The sequence below is a fragment of the Mytilus edulis genome, chromosome 3 (assembly GCF_963676685.1).
Source record: "Mytilus edulis chromosome 3, xbMytEdul2.2, whole genome shotgun sequence".
Taxonomy (NCBI): Eukaryota; Metazoa; Mollusca; class Bivalvia; order Mytilida; family Mytilidae; genus Mytilus; species Mytilus edulis.
The window spans coordinates 47,997,598-48,015,413 of NC_092346.1; the positions used below are offsets into that span (position 1 = coordinate 47,997,598).

The window sequence follows — 17,816 nt, forward strand, 5'->3', positions numbered from 1 at the left end:
ACTATTTAAAAGTGCGCAGAAATATATCGTAAAAAATTGACGACATAGGTAATTTATTGTTTTTATCAATCAATGTAATGTTGCAGTTGTTTTTGAAATAAATTCAATACTTCGATTTTGATGCATAAAAAAAAGTTTCCGATTTCATTCATATATTTGAGTCATTAAGTTGCTGTTAACTTAAAGTATAATCCAATCTTTTAATAGTCCCAATACATACCCTGCTGTCGTTTTACCTGATTCCTTGTTTGTCATTTTTCCAAGCATACATGTACATGCAACTCAATTGATTTTAATGATAAAAGAGCCAGGTGAAACTCCGCTCCAAAAACAATACACGTACAATCTAATCATTTGAATATCAGTTTATAAGATTGAGTCATTTGAAGAAACGTGTATACATAATATTATTAGTTACATAGTGTGTTAGTGACCTAATATGATATATACAGGGTCAGTGAATTCCATATGTATATATCATGTTAGGTCACTAGCACAATATGTTACGAATTTCTCTTACCGACTAGAATTTACACTCAAGTTGTCTTATTTGCTATCATAACACATCTTCGTGTTTCTGTATTTAAGTGTTCAAGTGTTCAACTTTAAAAACCTTCTTCAATTGGTGACTAAAAACTAATGTAAACGACAAATACCTATCATTAGTAACCTTGATATAACAATATTAAACAGAACTTTCAAAACTTTTAAATAATCGAACAGTGCCAAAGTCGTATATCCACTACTAACCGTTTATTGAAATAAGCCCCGCCTCCCTACTAACCTAATATTTGTGAATATACAGGGTCTCCAAGAGGTCTCTTTTAACCAATCATATTACTAGAAATGTATAATTCTCATGCAACCAAATAGGAGGAACTAAACTTCACTTACCATTCATTAAAATTTTATTTTTTATTTATCTTTTTGTTTTCCCATTTGTAAATGAATTTCTGTATTGAAATTTCCTTGTAGTTCGTTATTTTTTTTAATTTTCCTTTTTTTATATGTCAACATTGACGCACTAGACATGTATACCATTTAACCGTTCTACAGACTTGAAAGCGTTTAGATGTCATCAAACAAATTTCAATACTTCACTATGACCTTGGTCATTGATTTTGTTTGTTACTTTGATAAAATGTGTCTTTTTGATTTTCTTGAAGAATTTCCGAGTTTTAAAAATCGGTAAAATAAGAATAAAAACAAATTATCATTTTCATGTGTCCGAAGTACCGTTCTAGATATAGCTTCATCGGGCCTTTGTGAGCATAAATTTACCAATATGAATGTTTAACACCACTGAACAATTCATGTTTAATATCAACAAAATCATGCAGACCCAAATGGCGACATGGTCAACCAAGTTACACAAAATTAATAGTTTTTTGTCTTTGTCGTTGTGTAATGCGTTTGGTCTTTTCATTCCATCACTTTTATTCGGTAATTTTCTACTGGATTTCCCGACTTTTGTACTACTGTTAGTACGTTTCACTTGGCATCAACATTAAACACATTTTGATGATCATAAAATGTGTTGACTAAAGAAGAATCCATATTATGTACCAATAATTTCTTACGGATATGCAATTCACAATTTTTTCTGGTTCTACGATAACGTATATTCTATTTATTGTAGTTTCTTAGTATAATCCACTATCAAATGTGGTCAACACTCATTCTTTATCATCTGTTACGATAATACCTGGTACAAGAGTAAACATGTTATTGTCTAGATATGATATTCTGTAGCATTCGTTTCGACATATTTTTTTCTTCATTAGTTTTGTTTTTTTATATTCCAAATCTTCATATATTTACTAGAAGACCAATATGTAACATCTATACATCCAGTGTATATGACAGTGAAATGAAGCAGGTGTCCAAGGCGTATTCATGGATTATGTATACCGTTCTCTATACAGAATCATTGTATCCTCTCCGTAATAATCGGCTTTTAACAAGTTACCATTTGGAACATTTAATATGCAGATAGGCACATGAAGTTATTATATCATATCTTTTCTTATAAAATCTATATTTTTAACTGGAGACGGACTTTATTAACCGGATCTACGTCCGCCTCGTTAAATAGTAAACTTCTGGTAGTTTTCTAAATGGATATTTCTTCCATCTGATCAACATCGCTATAAAAACAAGTTTATTGCACAATTTTCTCTATATGCAAATACCTGAACTAAGTTAGGAATATGAGAGTTGTTATCCATTCGTGTGATGTGTTTGAACTTTTGATTTGGCGGTTTAGTTAAGGGTTTTCGTTTTGAATATTCCTCGGGTTTCAGTATTTTGTTCTGATTTTACTTTTCATTCATTTTCGACATGCTAGTGGCGTGTAACTGTAGATACAGTCACATTTCTTCAAAGACTTGGTTCCGTTGTTGTAATATTTTATCTGTTTGAAAGCTGCTTCATTAATCTGACGTGTTACTAGAAAAAGTCGGATGCGAATGATTTCAGTTGTTGTGTTTCAACTTTAAAACACCCGAGATCTTGTTCCCCTTGATGTTTATGAACTTTCTCACAATCTGTACATACCCCGCTTAACAAACTGTACACGTATTCACTGCCTATATACATTGTATTAAAATGAGGAGATATGATTGCCAATGAGACAAATCTTCGCTCGAGACCAAATGACAGAAATTAACAAATGTAGATCACCGTACGGACTTCAACCATGAGCAAAGCCCATGCCGCATAGTCAGCTATTAAAGGCCCCCAAAATGACAAAGGTTAAACAATTTAAAAGAGAAAACTAATGGCCTAAATCATTTACAAAAATGTACGAAATACAAATATGTAACACATCAACAAACGGTATCCAAAGAATTGCAGGCTCCTGACTTTGGACAAGCACATACATACAGGACGGGGTTAAATATGTTAGCGAGTTCTCAACCCTTCTCTAATATAGGACAGTGGTGTAACAGTACAACATATGAACGAACTATAATAATCAGTTGAAAAGGCTTAACTCATCAGATGGATACAATTAGAAATACATCCAACAAAAACACAGTTGACGTGACCGGGTAATTATACATTATGTTTTATACGACGAGTGTCAGATGATCATGTGGAGCACCCCCAGTTTTAAATGGAATTTGTGTCATGATTTAGATACTCAGTTATGTAATTTTTTGGACAAGAATAAAAGAGAATTAAGGACACAAAAAGTTATGCCCGTTTGACAATAGTGAATAAACTTACAACGCCATGGCAGTGAAAAGGAAAAAAAATCATAAACAGATGACCTCTACAAGGTTACCTATTCAACACTTTAATTAAATCTTTGAGGATGGCTTCAGCTGGCCCCTTTGAAAATGTGAAAACATGATCTTTCATGGATTTTCATATTCTGTCTATATCGGTAATTTGGCATGTGTTTTTCTCTGATTGTTTTTGACGTCTTTACACTAAATCCATTGATGTTGGATGTGTTATGATTGATAATTAAGTCTTAAAGGCCTGATTTCGTTTGATTAGTTATTAGTGGATTTGAACTCAATGCCAATAACTGAGAGTACTCTCAGATTTGTGCTTAATGTCTTTTTGTTGTTGATGTTACATGTACCTGGCCACGTTTGATCTGTGTTTTTATTAGATGTATTTCTATTTATATCCATTGAATAAAATTAGCCTTTTGCAACTAAGTTTCATAGTTCATTTCTTATCTTGAACTATTACACCACTTTCCCTGATAAGAGAGTGTTGGGATCCCGCTAATATGTTTAACCCCTACACATGTTGTATGTATGTGTCTGTACCAAACGAGAAGCCTGTATTTCAGTGGTTAATTGTCGGTTGTTGCTGTGTAAAATGTATGTTTTTATTCATTTTTATATAAACATAAATGAGGTCGTTAGTTTTCTCGTTTGCTTTAAATTTGTCATTTTTTAAATGGATATACGGTCTAGGCTTTGGTCATTGTTGAAGACCATACGGTGACCTATATGTGTTCATTTTTGCGTTATTTAGTTTCGTGTGAAGAGTTGTCTCATTGGCGTAATACCACGTAAATATAAACAACAGTATATACATAATACAAAATAGAAAACTCAAGACTGTGCAACATGAATCCCACCATAAGTATTATTCTGATAGATATAAACAGTATAACACCTGATTGATTTTAAAACTTTATTTGAGTAATTGGTTTACTTCTTTAAGTTGTCAGGTATTCCATTTACACGATACTTATTCGGATCTCCTCCAGATCTTCCCCACTGATTTGCTTTCCTATCTTTGTCTGAATCTGCAAGTTTCTCTTTGTATTCCTTATCACTCATTAATCCAAGTGTATTTTCTTCCTTATATCTCATCTTATCTGTTTTCTCTCGTAAATTACTACAAAAATAAAATACAAACATTAAGACGTTTTGAATAAAGTGATCTTGCGGAAAGCCTTGCATATTGAAAGGAAACAATTTACTAAAAAAATATTAAATAATTAATAAATAATAATATTATACAATTACTGTCTTTTGATGAGGTAAATATGCGGTTTTATTGACTTTTGAAAAACTGATATTCACTGAGGCCGACGGCCGAAGTGAATATCAGTTTTTCAAAAGCCAATTAAACCCCATATTTACCGAAACAAAATACATTAATTGTTTTATTCCATATTCCGAGAAAAGAAAATGTATTTGATGACAAACATATACCAAAACAAATGTTACATGAAACATTTTACCATAACGTTACATGTAAAAGCCCGTGACGTTTAGCGCGGTGAATAACACTTTCTCAGGTGAATATGCTTTATTTTATTCAAACTCCAATTCATATAGCGACACCTTCTAAAATAATACCAATATGGAATAATTCTTCTTATTAAATAAAAATATTATGATCATTCAGAGATATTTCAACTCATTTACTCCAAAACAAAATATTCTAAGGCATGCTTAATTCTTTTTTAATGAAAGGTATTGTATTTAACCGCCTGTACTTTGTTTTTTGCGTTAGTTTATGTAATAAAAGGATTGACATATTGACTTGTTGGGGATTTGATTAATCCTAACACCTTTCTTACAATACTCCATTCGTCAAGACTTCAATAAAAAAACCGAATGTCTATTTTCTATATACTTACATACCGGGGTGACACATCTCGTTTAATAGTGCAATTTGAGTGGTACCTTTACAGAAATTATGATGCCATTATTATTGATGGCTTATAAGATTAAAAACTGACAATGCAGATGACAAGGCAGATGAGCCCAAAAGATCTCGAACAACATGTAATGTAGCTTATCAAAAGAGCTATCACAATAAAAGGACAACGCTATCATATGGACATTTGAAAGCTAGTCATAATCATTGTTTTAATTTTGGAAGTTTGTTGAGTTTATATTAATACGTCACCTGATATCTTCTGCTGCTTTTACACCACCTGGGCCTTGCTTTGCCGCATTATAATTTCCTTTCGCGTGAAAGTACTTGTCTGCACCAATCACGTTTGATTTTCGCATTTCTCTGAAATTTTATGTATCTTGATAAACATATCATGTAACTCTCTCTTCTCTCTCTTTTAAGAAATTTTGCACTCGATAGAATTAACTAAAATGTGCAGTGCTAAACATAGAAGCCTTATGGTTTGTTAAATTTGCGATTTTACTACAATAAATTTATGTTTCGTTTGAATCCGTAACTTTGATTGGTTTTCCGCATATTAGAGGCACTTCAATATCAATAACGTACAAAACTTGATTTAACTCGAAATGTTTTAAATGAATCAAAAATGTTGTCTTATTAATTGAATGGATCTTTTTGTACAAAGTGCTTCCGCGATTCATTCAAAATGTTTTTGACAAACTCTTTGGCATCCGAATAAATCTAGCATTTTAAATTCTCAAGTTCAAGTTAAATTGATAAATGTGTATTAACTCCAAAAATTTTTAATCATATGAGGATGTCTTTGTCAACAGATGATATTCGGTTTCTAAGTTTGTATAGCATTCAAGATTTTTGAAATGATGAAGTCGCTAATTGAGCAAGACTACTCATGTCAAAATAATATCTGTTTGTCTTTTTCTTTTTGAGCCATAGAGTTGTTAGTTTATTTTTGATCTATTAGCTTGTTTAAATGTCCCTTTGGTATCTTACTCCCTTCTTTTGCTATTTATATATAGATATTTCGTATTGGTCAACCAAATGAATATGGCGTCCATAACATTGTGATATGGATGACATATTCTTTATCAGTTTCAACCCTGGGTCAAAAGCTTCCTCGCAAACAGCAGTTCTATATCAAGTTAATATAACGATGAAAGGCAAACACCGTAATGTCATGTAATATCATATGAACTTGGAGGTTAATACTCCATATGCAGTTGTGACCGGAATGTTGCTACACAGAAAGAATGGGTTAAGATGGAAACATTGAACTAATCTTTTGTGTCCTTAATTTCCCAATCAACCCTATTGGTAAATATCAATATAGTTAAATTGTTTGCCACTGTCATACTGTTGAGAGGTATTTCTAGTTATAAAACCAGGTATAAACCACCTTTTCTACATATAAAAATGTCTGTAACAAGTCAGGAATATGACAGTTGTTATCCATTGGTTTGATGTATTAGAGCTTTTTAGTTTGTCATTTCATCAGAGACTTTCCGTTTAGAATCTGTATTTTGCTTATTTACTTTTTTCTTTACATAGGTCAAGAAAATTAATAGAATAAACAGCTTCTGTGTTAATTATATTTTATTCAAAGTTCACGGGATTAAAACATCGATGAATATAGCCGTTGACTCTAAAGGAAATCACCTATTAGCTATGGTGGCCGTATATCTGACCATACTCGTCACTTAGCCAAGTATTTAGCTACATACGTCGACTTGTCAGTTATTTGATTCTACTTATCACTTGGTAGAGTATACTTGTTAGATTATAAAATTAAACTGTTTTTTTTTAGAGAATAAAAGCGTCTATTAGTCTTTTTGTCCATTTCATGACATGTGAAAACAGACTTATACATCTGAAAAGTGCACTTAACTAAGTGACAAGTAGACCTAAGAAAGTAACACATAGGCTTAATTAAGTGACAACTAGACCTGTTAGATACGTAAATCGACTTGTCAAATACATAAGTCTACTTGTTACCTAATTATGTCTACATGTCACTTAGTAAGGTCTGTTTTTACGTGTCATGAAATTGGCAAAAACACTAAAAGATATTTTTATTTTCTTAAACAAAGTTTGACTTTATTATCTGACAAGTCGATTTAATTAATCGACAAGACGATTTATTTGGCTATTTAATACGACTTCACTAAGTGACAAGTAGGGGAAGATATGTGCTACCCTAATTAGCAGAATAGGAAGTTAATAATACTAATAAATGACAACTACCTTACTTTTTTTTCGAAGGAAGCTAGGTATGCATCTTAGGAGTTAAAAAAACCCAAGTCGGCAAGAATATGAATTTATTGGAATACCAACTTTCCGTTGAAAACTTTTCTTCTCATCATGAAAATCATATTAAGAAAAATAATGTCCCGATAATATCAGTTATAAATCACTGATTGTTTGGTTTTTTTTTTTTTTTTTATTATAGATATTATGATTTTTTTGCTTAACGAATGTATGTTATTATGTATTCTTTAATATGAAACAAAACAAAACTATTCTTTCAATCTGAAAACTCCAATGCAAACGCACTTTCTAAAAGCAATTACGCTAGCAATACACCACTTAGACGGCTATTGTGAATATAATATGTACACAAACCCTTTATATGAAGAATAAATTGATTTTTAACAATTGTGCTTACCTATACGCCTTTACCATTTCCTTTGATCCTTTTGAATATTCTTTTGCCCGATTTATCTTATCTTTTAATTTATTAATTACTGCCTTAGTTTTATCTTTAACCTTATTGATGACTGTCTGCGTTTTTGATTTCACCGATGATCTTCTCCACCAGCTTGTTCTTGTTCTTGATATACTACTGCGATTTGAAGAACCTGAGCTTCTAGAACCACTGGATCTTGAGCTTGAACTTCCCCACCACGAATGTATGTCATCAACATAGAGGACAAGTATCAGACACAACACAAGTAGAAGTGTAAAACCTTTCATGTTTAAATCGAACTGCAAAGTGGATATTACATTTTAAGTTATAGAAGTGCTATGTGTATGCTTTAAACAACAATTGAACAATAATAATTCACCTATACACCACATGTCTAAAAAATAACAATAAAAATATTCTAATGATACATGAAAAAAGTTTTCCCTGCACCCAAATTTTGAAATTAATCTGGTCACTGTCACTGTAAAAAAAAATTTTTTAAATAAATTTTAAAGAGAAATAGTTTCAGTACAACTTCCGTGGAATTTTAGTTTATAACAGTTTTTTTTCTTCATTTAAACTTTTCTTGTGTTTGTTGTTGTTTTTTGAATAAACATATTAAATACAGCTTATGTAAACAGCTCATATTTTTTTTTACGATGCAATAAATATAACGAGAATATAAATATTAAGTTTGTGCGCATTTGTCAATCCCTAGCCGTATTTGGAACAACCCTTTTGAACTTTTGATCCTCAGTGCTGTACAACTTTGTACTTTTTTTGATTTTCGAATTTTTATGTCTTGGCGTCACTGGTAAGTCTTGTGTGGACGAGGCGATCTTATGGCGTTTTAAATGTTAACCCTGATGCCCTTTGTGAGCTATTATTCGTGTGTTTCTTTGTCTAATATGTTCCATTTAATTGTATTGTTGACCTATAATGTTATGTTGTCATTTTGATGTCATATTTAACATTGCCATTAAAACGCGAGGTTTGGCATGCCACAAAACCAGGTTCAACCCACCATTATTCTCTTTAAAAATATCAGGAATATGGCCATTGTTATATTATAGTTCGTTTCTGTATGTGTTACATTTTAACGTTGTGTTTCCGTTGTGTCGTTTGTTTTTCTCTTATATTTGAGTATTACTTCATATTACTATAAGACGTGTCACGGTACTTTTCTATTCCAAATTCATGTATTTGGTTTTGATGTTATATTTGTTATTCTCGTGGGATTTTGTATAATGCTAAGTCCGTTTCTGTGTGTGTTACATTTTAATGTTGTGTCGTTGTTCTGCTCTTTTAATATATTTAATGCGTTTTCCTCAGTTTTAGTTTGCTACCCCGATTTTGTTTTTTGTCCATCGATTTACGGTTTTTGAACAGCGGTATACTATTGTTGCCTTTATTGTTCTAATTATAATATGGATTTGTTTAAAACGAGGTATAAGAACGTTATATTAGAATTTAAATTTAACATTGATAACCGACAGACAATGTCTTATTTCGTAGATTTTTGTTTAACTTCAATGTGCCAAAAAGTGGCATTATCATACCTTTTCCCTGTTTGGTAAAACTTTTTTTCTATGAAGCTGGTATATTGTAAGCAAATTTTCCACATAAGACTCTAATGGTTTTTATGTTAAGCCTCATGTTTTCCATATCAACCAGACATATTGAAATCATGGTTTACATTTTACATTCGGAAGGGTAAAATGCAAGTAAACGCCCAATATTTAATAAATCGAAATTGCAATTGCCTTAAGGTCAAAGCACAGTAAATGGGCTTTATCACAGATTTTTGTAAATTTTGCATACAACTTTAGCTTGTTGAAATTTATCTGAAAATCGAAAACATAGCTTATTGATCTCTTTTATCTTTTAAAACTGTCTTAGTTTTTTCTTGAAATCAAACGATTTATAAGTTGTACTTTGTAAATACAGCTGTTTCATAATTAACGCCTCTTTTGGGGAGATATATAATACATGTATTCATAGATAATTAATTTTGTTTACGTACTGGATCCAAGATATGACCTGCATGTTTCATCTCGTACAGACATAACTTGGGAATGGCACCAGTATACATGCATATGCATTTTGGTAAAATTGTAATTTGTGGGAACCCTAAAGTCAAGGTAGGGGTAGTAAATAATTTTAGTTTAAGTTTAAACTCTAAGAAGTTCGATGAGTGTAAACGTTGAAAATATGCCGCACAGCCATATATTCTGACCTTTGATAAAAATAATAGTGCATACGAACTTTCCATTATAGGATTTATTGTTTTACAAAAAAATATTGTTAAAGTGGTACAGGCACCTAATTATATAAACATTAACACATGATGTAACTAATACATATCAAATATACAAGGCTTATAATTAAACTCTACGAAACAATCCTATTCATTTTAAACTCAAAGTTGTCTTATGTGAGCAGATACTACGAACGTTAGTCGAAATAGGAATATCATTTAACAATACAGTTGTCTTTTCTAAATTTCTATCAGTGAGAGAAGGTTAAGCCCTGGAAAGTACTAAAATCTTATACTTTAATACAAATGTTTTATATGCCTCCAGATAAACTAACCCTTCATGTTATTCATTATGTGTATAAAACTGGACAAATTAAAAAAAAAATGTTTTACCTGATATTCCGAAAAAGCGTCAGCACTTTAGAACAATAAAATGTTTTAACTCCTTAAATACCTCAAGCGGGATATCAATTATCTGTAGAGCAACAGATGCAATCAATTTAGATATAATTCTTGAAACTAAAACTGAAATGGTAACGTTGAATTCATGGAATTCATAAAGCATATTGTCATGTTATATATCTGATGTACCAAATCAATGTTATTGCCACGTTGATATGTATTACAAATCAGTTATTTTTTTTCTTTTTTTCTTTGTTTCTATCTAATTTTGATTAGATACTATGAGCATTTTATGCGCCTTATACTTCAAAAGTGAAACCAGAGACAATTTTAACCATATATGTCTTTCGTTCAACGGTATGGTAATTCCTTAAATTTATATACATTTAATCTACATGTTTTGATTTTACAAAGGAATGTCATTTAAGCCGGAGTTCATTTTTTACAAAGCCTCAAATCTCTTTCTTATAAGAATGTTATATTTTCCCCCTCGATTTGAGTACAGATTCTTCTTTTCAGTATGGCAATTCGCAAAAAATTTGCAATGATAGATAAATACATTAGAAAAAAACCAAGTTCTCACTTTGAACTAAGTATCTCATTGACTGCATGTGTATATTTTCTTTTTGTAGTCCAAAATTACCTAATGGAACAATTTACGTCGGGATTTTGAATATTCAGCTTTAAGAGAATGATAATATGTATAAATGAATAGCAGAATGCAATTTTATTGGAATCATGTTTTTGGTACACATATATGTATCATAAAGTAAACCATATTGAGTTTTTTTCGACTCCAATACATAATACTTTGTTCAAAAGTCATTAATCGATTGAGAGAAAAACAGATTCGAGTTACAAACTAAAACCAAGGAAACATATCAACTAAAAGAGAAAAATAATGGAACAACAGAAATCATGACGTGCAACAAAAACAAACGCCAATGCAACATACAACTATTTGATAACAACTGTCATAATCCTGACTTGTTACAGGACTGTGTAAAACAACCGAAAAATAAACCAAGAATCTACGTATTTTCCAAGTATAGCTAAGTTAGAGGACTTTTTATTGACACCCAAAATTTACTTCATGTATCTTAAACTTGATTTAATTCTAAAAAATAACTAATGTATGGTGTTATCAATATCTATTTTCTGTCTAGGATGCTGTAAACCTAGTAACAAACATAAATACATACACTAGAATACATTAGTATCGGTTTTATTGTATTATGATACACGTACATATGTTATTCTTAAATACCTGATAAACAAAATCGATGTGATTTCCACGTTATATTGGGTATATAACACATCAGTTATCCTATGTTTGTTTGTCTTCGGATGACATTTTTTAGTCATTTAAAACACATTTTACCTCAAAGTAAACCTATGGTATATCCCTTTCATTTATATACATTAAATCTGTACCATTTCATAAAAGAATGTCATTCAAGCCGAAGCTCTTTTTTTTACAAAAGTGTTACCTCTGAAATCTTATTTATTACATTTATATCTGAACTTTTTGTTATCAAATATACCTGATTAAACAATTTAGCTTTACATTTGAATTTTAATAACCAGCTTTAATAAAATGGTTAACTGTATACATGCATACTAGATATAAGAAGATGTGGTGTGAGTGCCAATGAGACGACTCTCCATCCAAATAACCAAAAAAAAGTGAACCAGTATAGGTAAATGTACGGCCTTCAACACGGAGCCTTAGCTCACACCGAACAACAAGCTATCAAGGTCCCCAAAATTACTATTGTAGAACCATTCAAACGGGAAAACCAACAATCTAATCTATATAAAAAACGAGAAACGAGAAACCCGTATAAATAACATAAAAAACGACAACTACTATACATCAGATTCCTGACTTAGGACTAGTATGCAATATTATTAATGAACATGTTGGTTTTTTTTTACACATATAGCTATCAAAAGTAAACCAAATTCAATATTATGTTTGTGACTCCAATATTCAACTATTGCTAATACAACTGAAAAATATAACTCGAGCCTACGAAGTTTTCCTTGTACAGCTAAGTTATAGTTACTTTTATCTACACCTAGAATATATATTGTAAGACTATTTTGACCGTGTTGTTTTAATGATAGTTTGCAGCACTGTAAAATGTCTTAATCAAGTGTTTTTTTTTTATACCAATAACAGTTTCAGTCTGTTCCCTGTGTTATTTTCTATCCTAAATTATAATGTTTATACTAAAACATGTTTGTATTGACATGTTCAGGTACTCGTGAGTACCGAATAAAATCGAAACAAATGTTAAAAAACTAGCCAACTCAAGTATTTTACACCTTTTCAACCTTTTACTTCTAACACAAAATATAATCATAAGTTATAACAATAGATTAGTGTCAAGAATACAAATTACTCCTTCCATGCACCTTGGTTTTCAAAAAGTTAAAACAAACTTTTCTACATATTCTTAATCATTAATTCGTTTTAAAGTTTGCGGACACTATCGTTCTTCAAAAGATAATTCGTGCACAAGATTTAAGAGGAGACTTTCCAAACTACATCATTGGAAAAGTGGATAGGTTTACAATAAATGCATGAGAGCGTGAGATATATTAAAAAAAAATGAATTTTTCAAAGTAAGATTATTCAATACTGTTTATAAGAAAATTATACAACAATATTGATATTAATGTGCGTCTTTCATTAAGGTAATTTCAAATCAGAAAAATGTACATTAATCGTGATTATGCATTGATTTGACTATAGCTGAATTTATTAATTCAAAACTTAAAAGACATTATTAAAATTAATCAAGAGCGTACAAATAGCCCCCGTTATTATCACACAAAAGTAACACTTGTTTCTCGTTGTTGTAGTACAATAGACGTGGCTTGTCTAAACCATCAGTTGTTGATAGTAATGTTCTGCTTGACTTCCCGTCATGTTGTATAACTATCAGCGAATTCGACCTTTGATCAACAACAAATACATTTTGATGATCACCCACAGCAATGCCCCATGGATTAGTTAAAGATTTTTCTTTACGTATCCATATCTCATCACCTGCCATTGAGATACAATGTACAGCGTCATCGACGGTGAAATAAATTCTATCTTTGGCAGTTCCTAAACATGACCCACATCGAACGGTTAACGATTTCAGTACTTTTCCTCCGACATCAATTATGTCAATGCCCTCTTGTGTAATCATTACAATTGTGTTGTCCTGGTACGATATTCCATAGCAATGTTCTTTAAATTGAAATAATTTTCCCTCAACAGTAGTGTTGTTTATGTTTAAAATCTCTATGCACCGATTGTCGCGTGTAACAGCAATACGGTCAGTGTCTATGACTGTCAAATCAAACGGTTCACCAGAGCAAGGTATGTCACGGATATGTTTACCATCTTCACTGTACTCCTGTACTACATTCTTACCAGCTATTAACACATTTCCATTTGGTAACATGGTACATCCAGTCAAAATCGTTTGTCGATCTTTTTGTTCGACACTAAATTTCTTTTTCAACTGGAGACGAATGCTATGTATGCTTTTTGTATCTTGCACTCGAAGTTGTATTTGAGCTTGATCTACATTTATCTCCTTAAACAATAGACTGGTGATACTCTTCTGAACTGATATGTCCCCGAGCTGATCTACTTCATCCATTAACGCGATGATATAAGGATTTAACTGTACGGAAACTTGAAAGTTCTCGGCAGACTTGATCCCTTCTTTGACCGATTTTATTTCTTTGAAGACTGCTTCATTGATCTGGCGCGCTCCAAGGAAAAGCTGAATTTCGGATGCGAATGATTTCAGTTGAGATGTTTGCTCCTTTAGACAACTCAACTCTCGTTTTGCGTTTTTCATACGGTTTAGAAGTTGGTTTACTTCCGATTTACTATTTTCATGTTTTATGTCTAACTCTTGAAGAAGTCTTCGTTCTAAGTCTTCTAACTTTTTCAGTATTCTCGCCCGTGTATCAATGATTGATTTTTTTATGGTTTGCTTTTGACTTTCAAAATCCTTAAAAGCTGTCTCACGATCGGTAATGATTTGTTCAAGATTTTGTAATGCTCCGGTTAAAGTGTCCTCCAAATCAGTCAGTGCAGTTGAATGTGTTGCATTTTCAGCAGCTTTGTCTAAAGGAATGACGTCAGAGCAAGCCCTATGATGAGATGGAACGCAACCTAAACAAACTGCAACATCGTGTGTTTTACAATACAGTTCAAGCTGCCTTTCGTGGTATTTACAATTAAGGTTAACAGTGATATTTTGTATCTTCCAGAAGTCTTCAATGGATATCAGCCTGTGATTTCGGGATGTTTTGATAGATGTATGAACCTTCTCGCAATCTGCGCATAGTCCCTCTTCACAAATTGAACACCATTTTTCTGCGTTTTTATTATTTTCTGCATAACCACAAGGACCACAAAGAATCTTTTCAGTCATGTTGAAATACCTGTTAAAGCATATATATATTCTAGATGTATTTGCATATCTATTATCAAAAAGTATATATACAAGCATTCATTTCTGAATTTCTCTTTTTTTATGTCTGTTTTGTGATAGAAAATTCGGAGTGACCCATCGACTCTCGATGTACAACTTTGTACCTTTTTCACTTTCGATCTTTTATATCTGGGCGTTATGAATTCAAGAGTTAGACATAAAGTTGTACAACTTTGTACCTTTTTCACTTTCGATCTTTTATATCTGGGCGTTATGTATTCAGGTTTAGTTTTCTGTAATTAGTTAATACTTCAGTTTCTTTATGTATATCTCTTTCATCTTCATTTGATAAAATTTACTGTTTGCAATAGCATGAATTGTTCTATATAATAAGAATGTTCTTATCCCGGGCGTAACAAACAATGCCGTATTTGGCGAAACCTTTTCAACTTTAGATCTTCAGTGCTGTACAACTTTGTACTTTTTTCACTTTCGATCTTTTATATCTGGGCGTCACTGGTGAGTCTTGTGTGGAAAAGGCACGTTTTTGGCGTATTGAATTTTAAACCTGATGCTTTTTGTTACCTATTAATCATGTTTTTCTTTGTCTAATATGTTATCCTATTTATTTGTATTGTAGTCCTGTAATATTATGTTGTCATTTCAATGTTATATTTAACTTTTTTTTTAAAGTGCGAGGTTTGGCATGCCACAAAACCAGGTTCAACCCACCACTTTTATTCCCCTTTAAAGGTGTCCTGTACCAAGTCAGGAAGATGGCCATTGTTATATTATTGTTCGTTTCTGTGTGTGTTGCATTTTAACGTTGAGTCATTTGTGTTTTCTCTTATTTTTGAGATATTGAGATAAGACGAGGCACGGTACTTGTCTATCCCAAATTCATGTATTTGGTTTTCATGTTATATTTGTTATTCTCGTGGTGTTTTGTCTGATGCTTGGTCCATTTCGGTGTTGTGTCGTTGTTCTCCTCTTATATTTAATGCGTTTCCCTCGGTTTTAGTTTGTTTACCCGATTTTGTTTTTTGTCCATGGATTTATGAGTTTTGAACAGCGGTATACTACTGTTGCCTTTATTTGTGATAGAAAATTCGGAGTGACCCATCGACTTTCGATGATTGTAAAATTGACAATCCTAGTCAATTAAGGTTGCATTCGCCAATGGTGACAGGAGAATAGAAGTATCGTCACTTAAGTCCGCAGCTTCGTCTTGTCCAGAAGTGAGCATGTTTAATCCCATGCCTCCGTGTAGTAGTGTCAAGCTGTTTACGTGTAAAACAACTCTGAGGATTCGCCTGTTGCGGAGCAAAATTCCCATCCCTTTATAACATATCATAATTAACCTGCGGCAGTCCAAATTACCAAGACCTTCATTGTGGATTACAAAACATACCTTTTGGAAACATTAAGAAATGTTGGGTCCGGTATTCTCTTCTTCCTTGTACTGTATTTGGCTTTGATTGACCTTATAGAATCGAGCGTCACTGAAGAATTTTTTGTACACGAAAACGCATTTTTAAATACAAGAGGGGAGATAACTCCATTTTGCGTTCAACGTACACTTGCAATCAAAATGTATGTGTTTAGACATGTCGCGACTAACAATTCAGTACAAATAATTTGTTGATATCTTATACGGTTTTGTGGAATAAGTGAAAATAAGCCAAATTCAAAAATTAGAATATGAGTTTGACCTTTGACCTTGACCTAATTTTCATTTGTTTGGACCAAGGACCTCAAATCAAAAGATCATAGGTCTCTATCACTTATGGTTTACAAGATAGAAATGCATATCACTTATATCAAATGCATAAGGGGAAATAACTCTCATATGGAACGTTCATTTTGATTTAGTAAAAATGGGACAAATCATGCGAAGGATATAACGAGCAATTTTATAAAATAAATTTATCTTAATCTTTTACGGTTGCGAAGGAGAAGTGGACACAAGGAAAACAGTGTTTGGAAACATAACTCCTACAAAGAAAAGTATTCGTTTACGCAAGGTAAATTTCAAAACTGTTCGATATAATATCCCAAATATCTAATCGACATATTGCAAAACAAATATTTATCGCAATAACAAAATTAGGCGGAAGAAAAAACAAATCAGAAGAAAAACAATAGGTCTTTCCATAGAAATGTGGAAAGACCTAATAAACATACAAAACATTACTTATTCGTGTCAATTCCAATTGCTGAATGCAAAACCGAATTCTAGAACCGTTTTCGAATTATTTCGTTTTGTTTAAATATTCCGGGTAAGAACAATTTTATAAAATAGAATTCAATTTAGCAGATATTGTAAAGTGGACAGCCCAGGTCAAGGACTCTCAAAAAGCAAAACATTATTAAGAACCAAAGACAATTAATGGTGAAATAGAGAATAAACTGATGATGTCAAAACAAAGAAACAAAAACAAACCCCAAAGATATCTAAGGGTCAGTAATGTTTGTTTGTATATTCAACTACAACTTGAATTTTGTGTGGGAATGTTGGTTTTCGGAGAGAGGTACTTTTTGACATGTATCTGGTGTTCGTATTTGATTTCGTTTTGTTATTTTACATATGCTATCAAACCAAATCAAAAAACAATTTGATGTATATTTAAAAGAAAAGAATTCCAAAACATAAAACCAGGAAGTATATCATACAATAAAATTGTCCATGATTTTGTGAAATACTGATTTTTACATTAATGTATCTAAAAGAATGGGGTTTCCCTAATCAGTAACATAGTCTTTGCAATTCACAATTTTGCTTATATAAATATATATATATATAACTACCTTTAATATTGTTTTAGAATGACACTATCTAGACTACGTCATGTTGTTGTCAGTGATAAGTATCGTGATAACGCAC

General features: G+C 31.8%; 2 protein-coding genes across 2 annotated transcripts; both read right to left on the reverse strand.

The window, feature by feature from the left end:
- Positions 1–4,142: 4,142 nt before the first annotated feature.
- On the reverse strand, positions 4,143–10,566 carry LOC139514874 (serum amyloid A protein-like). The gene is made up of 4 exons (XM_071304467.1): positions 10,473–10,566; positions 7,802–8,121; positions 5,392–5,502; positions 4,143–4,368 (listed from the first exon to the last, which is right to left on the reverse strand). The coding sequence occupies exons 2-4, from the start codon at positions 8,107–8,109 to the stop codon at positions 4,179–4,181; spliced, it is 609 nt and encodes a 202-aa protein (XP_071160568.1). The 5' UTR covers positions 8,110–8,121; positions 10,473–10,566; the 3' UTR covers positions 4,143–4,178.
- Positions 10,567–12,877: 2,311 nt separating this feature from the next.
- LOC139514875 (uncharacterized) lies at positions 12,878–17,816 on the reverse strand. The gene is made up of 2 exons (XM_071304469.1): positions 17,741–17,816; positions 12,878–14,942 (listed from the first exon to the last, which is right to left on the reverse strand). Exon 2 carries the CDS (start codon positions 14,930–14,932, stop codon positions 13,283–13,285), a length of 1,650 nt encoding a protein of 549 aa, XP_071160570.1. The 5' UTR covers positions 14,933–14,942; positions 17,741–17,816; the 3' UTR covers positions 12,878–13,282.

Coding starts and splice junctions, on each gene's coding strand:
- LOC139514874 (XM_071304467.1), bottom strand. CDS start 8,109: ATGAAAGGTTTTACACTTCTACTTGTGTTGTGTCTGATACTTGTCCTC. Junction 5,503..7,801: donor GAAATGGTAAAGGCGTATAG/GTAAGCACAATT, acceptor ATAAAATTTCAG/AGAAATGCGAAAATCAAACG. Junction 4,369..5,391: donor AAAGCAGCAGAAGATATCAG/GTGACGTATTAA, acceptor TTATTTTTGTAG/TAATTTACGAGAGAAAACAG.
- LOC139514875 (XM_071304469.1), bottom strand. CDS start 14,932: ATGACTGAAAAGATTCTTTGTGGTCCTTGTGGTTATGCAGAAAATAAT.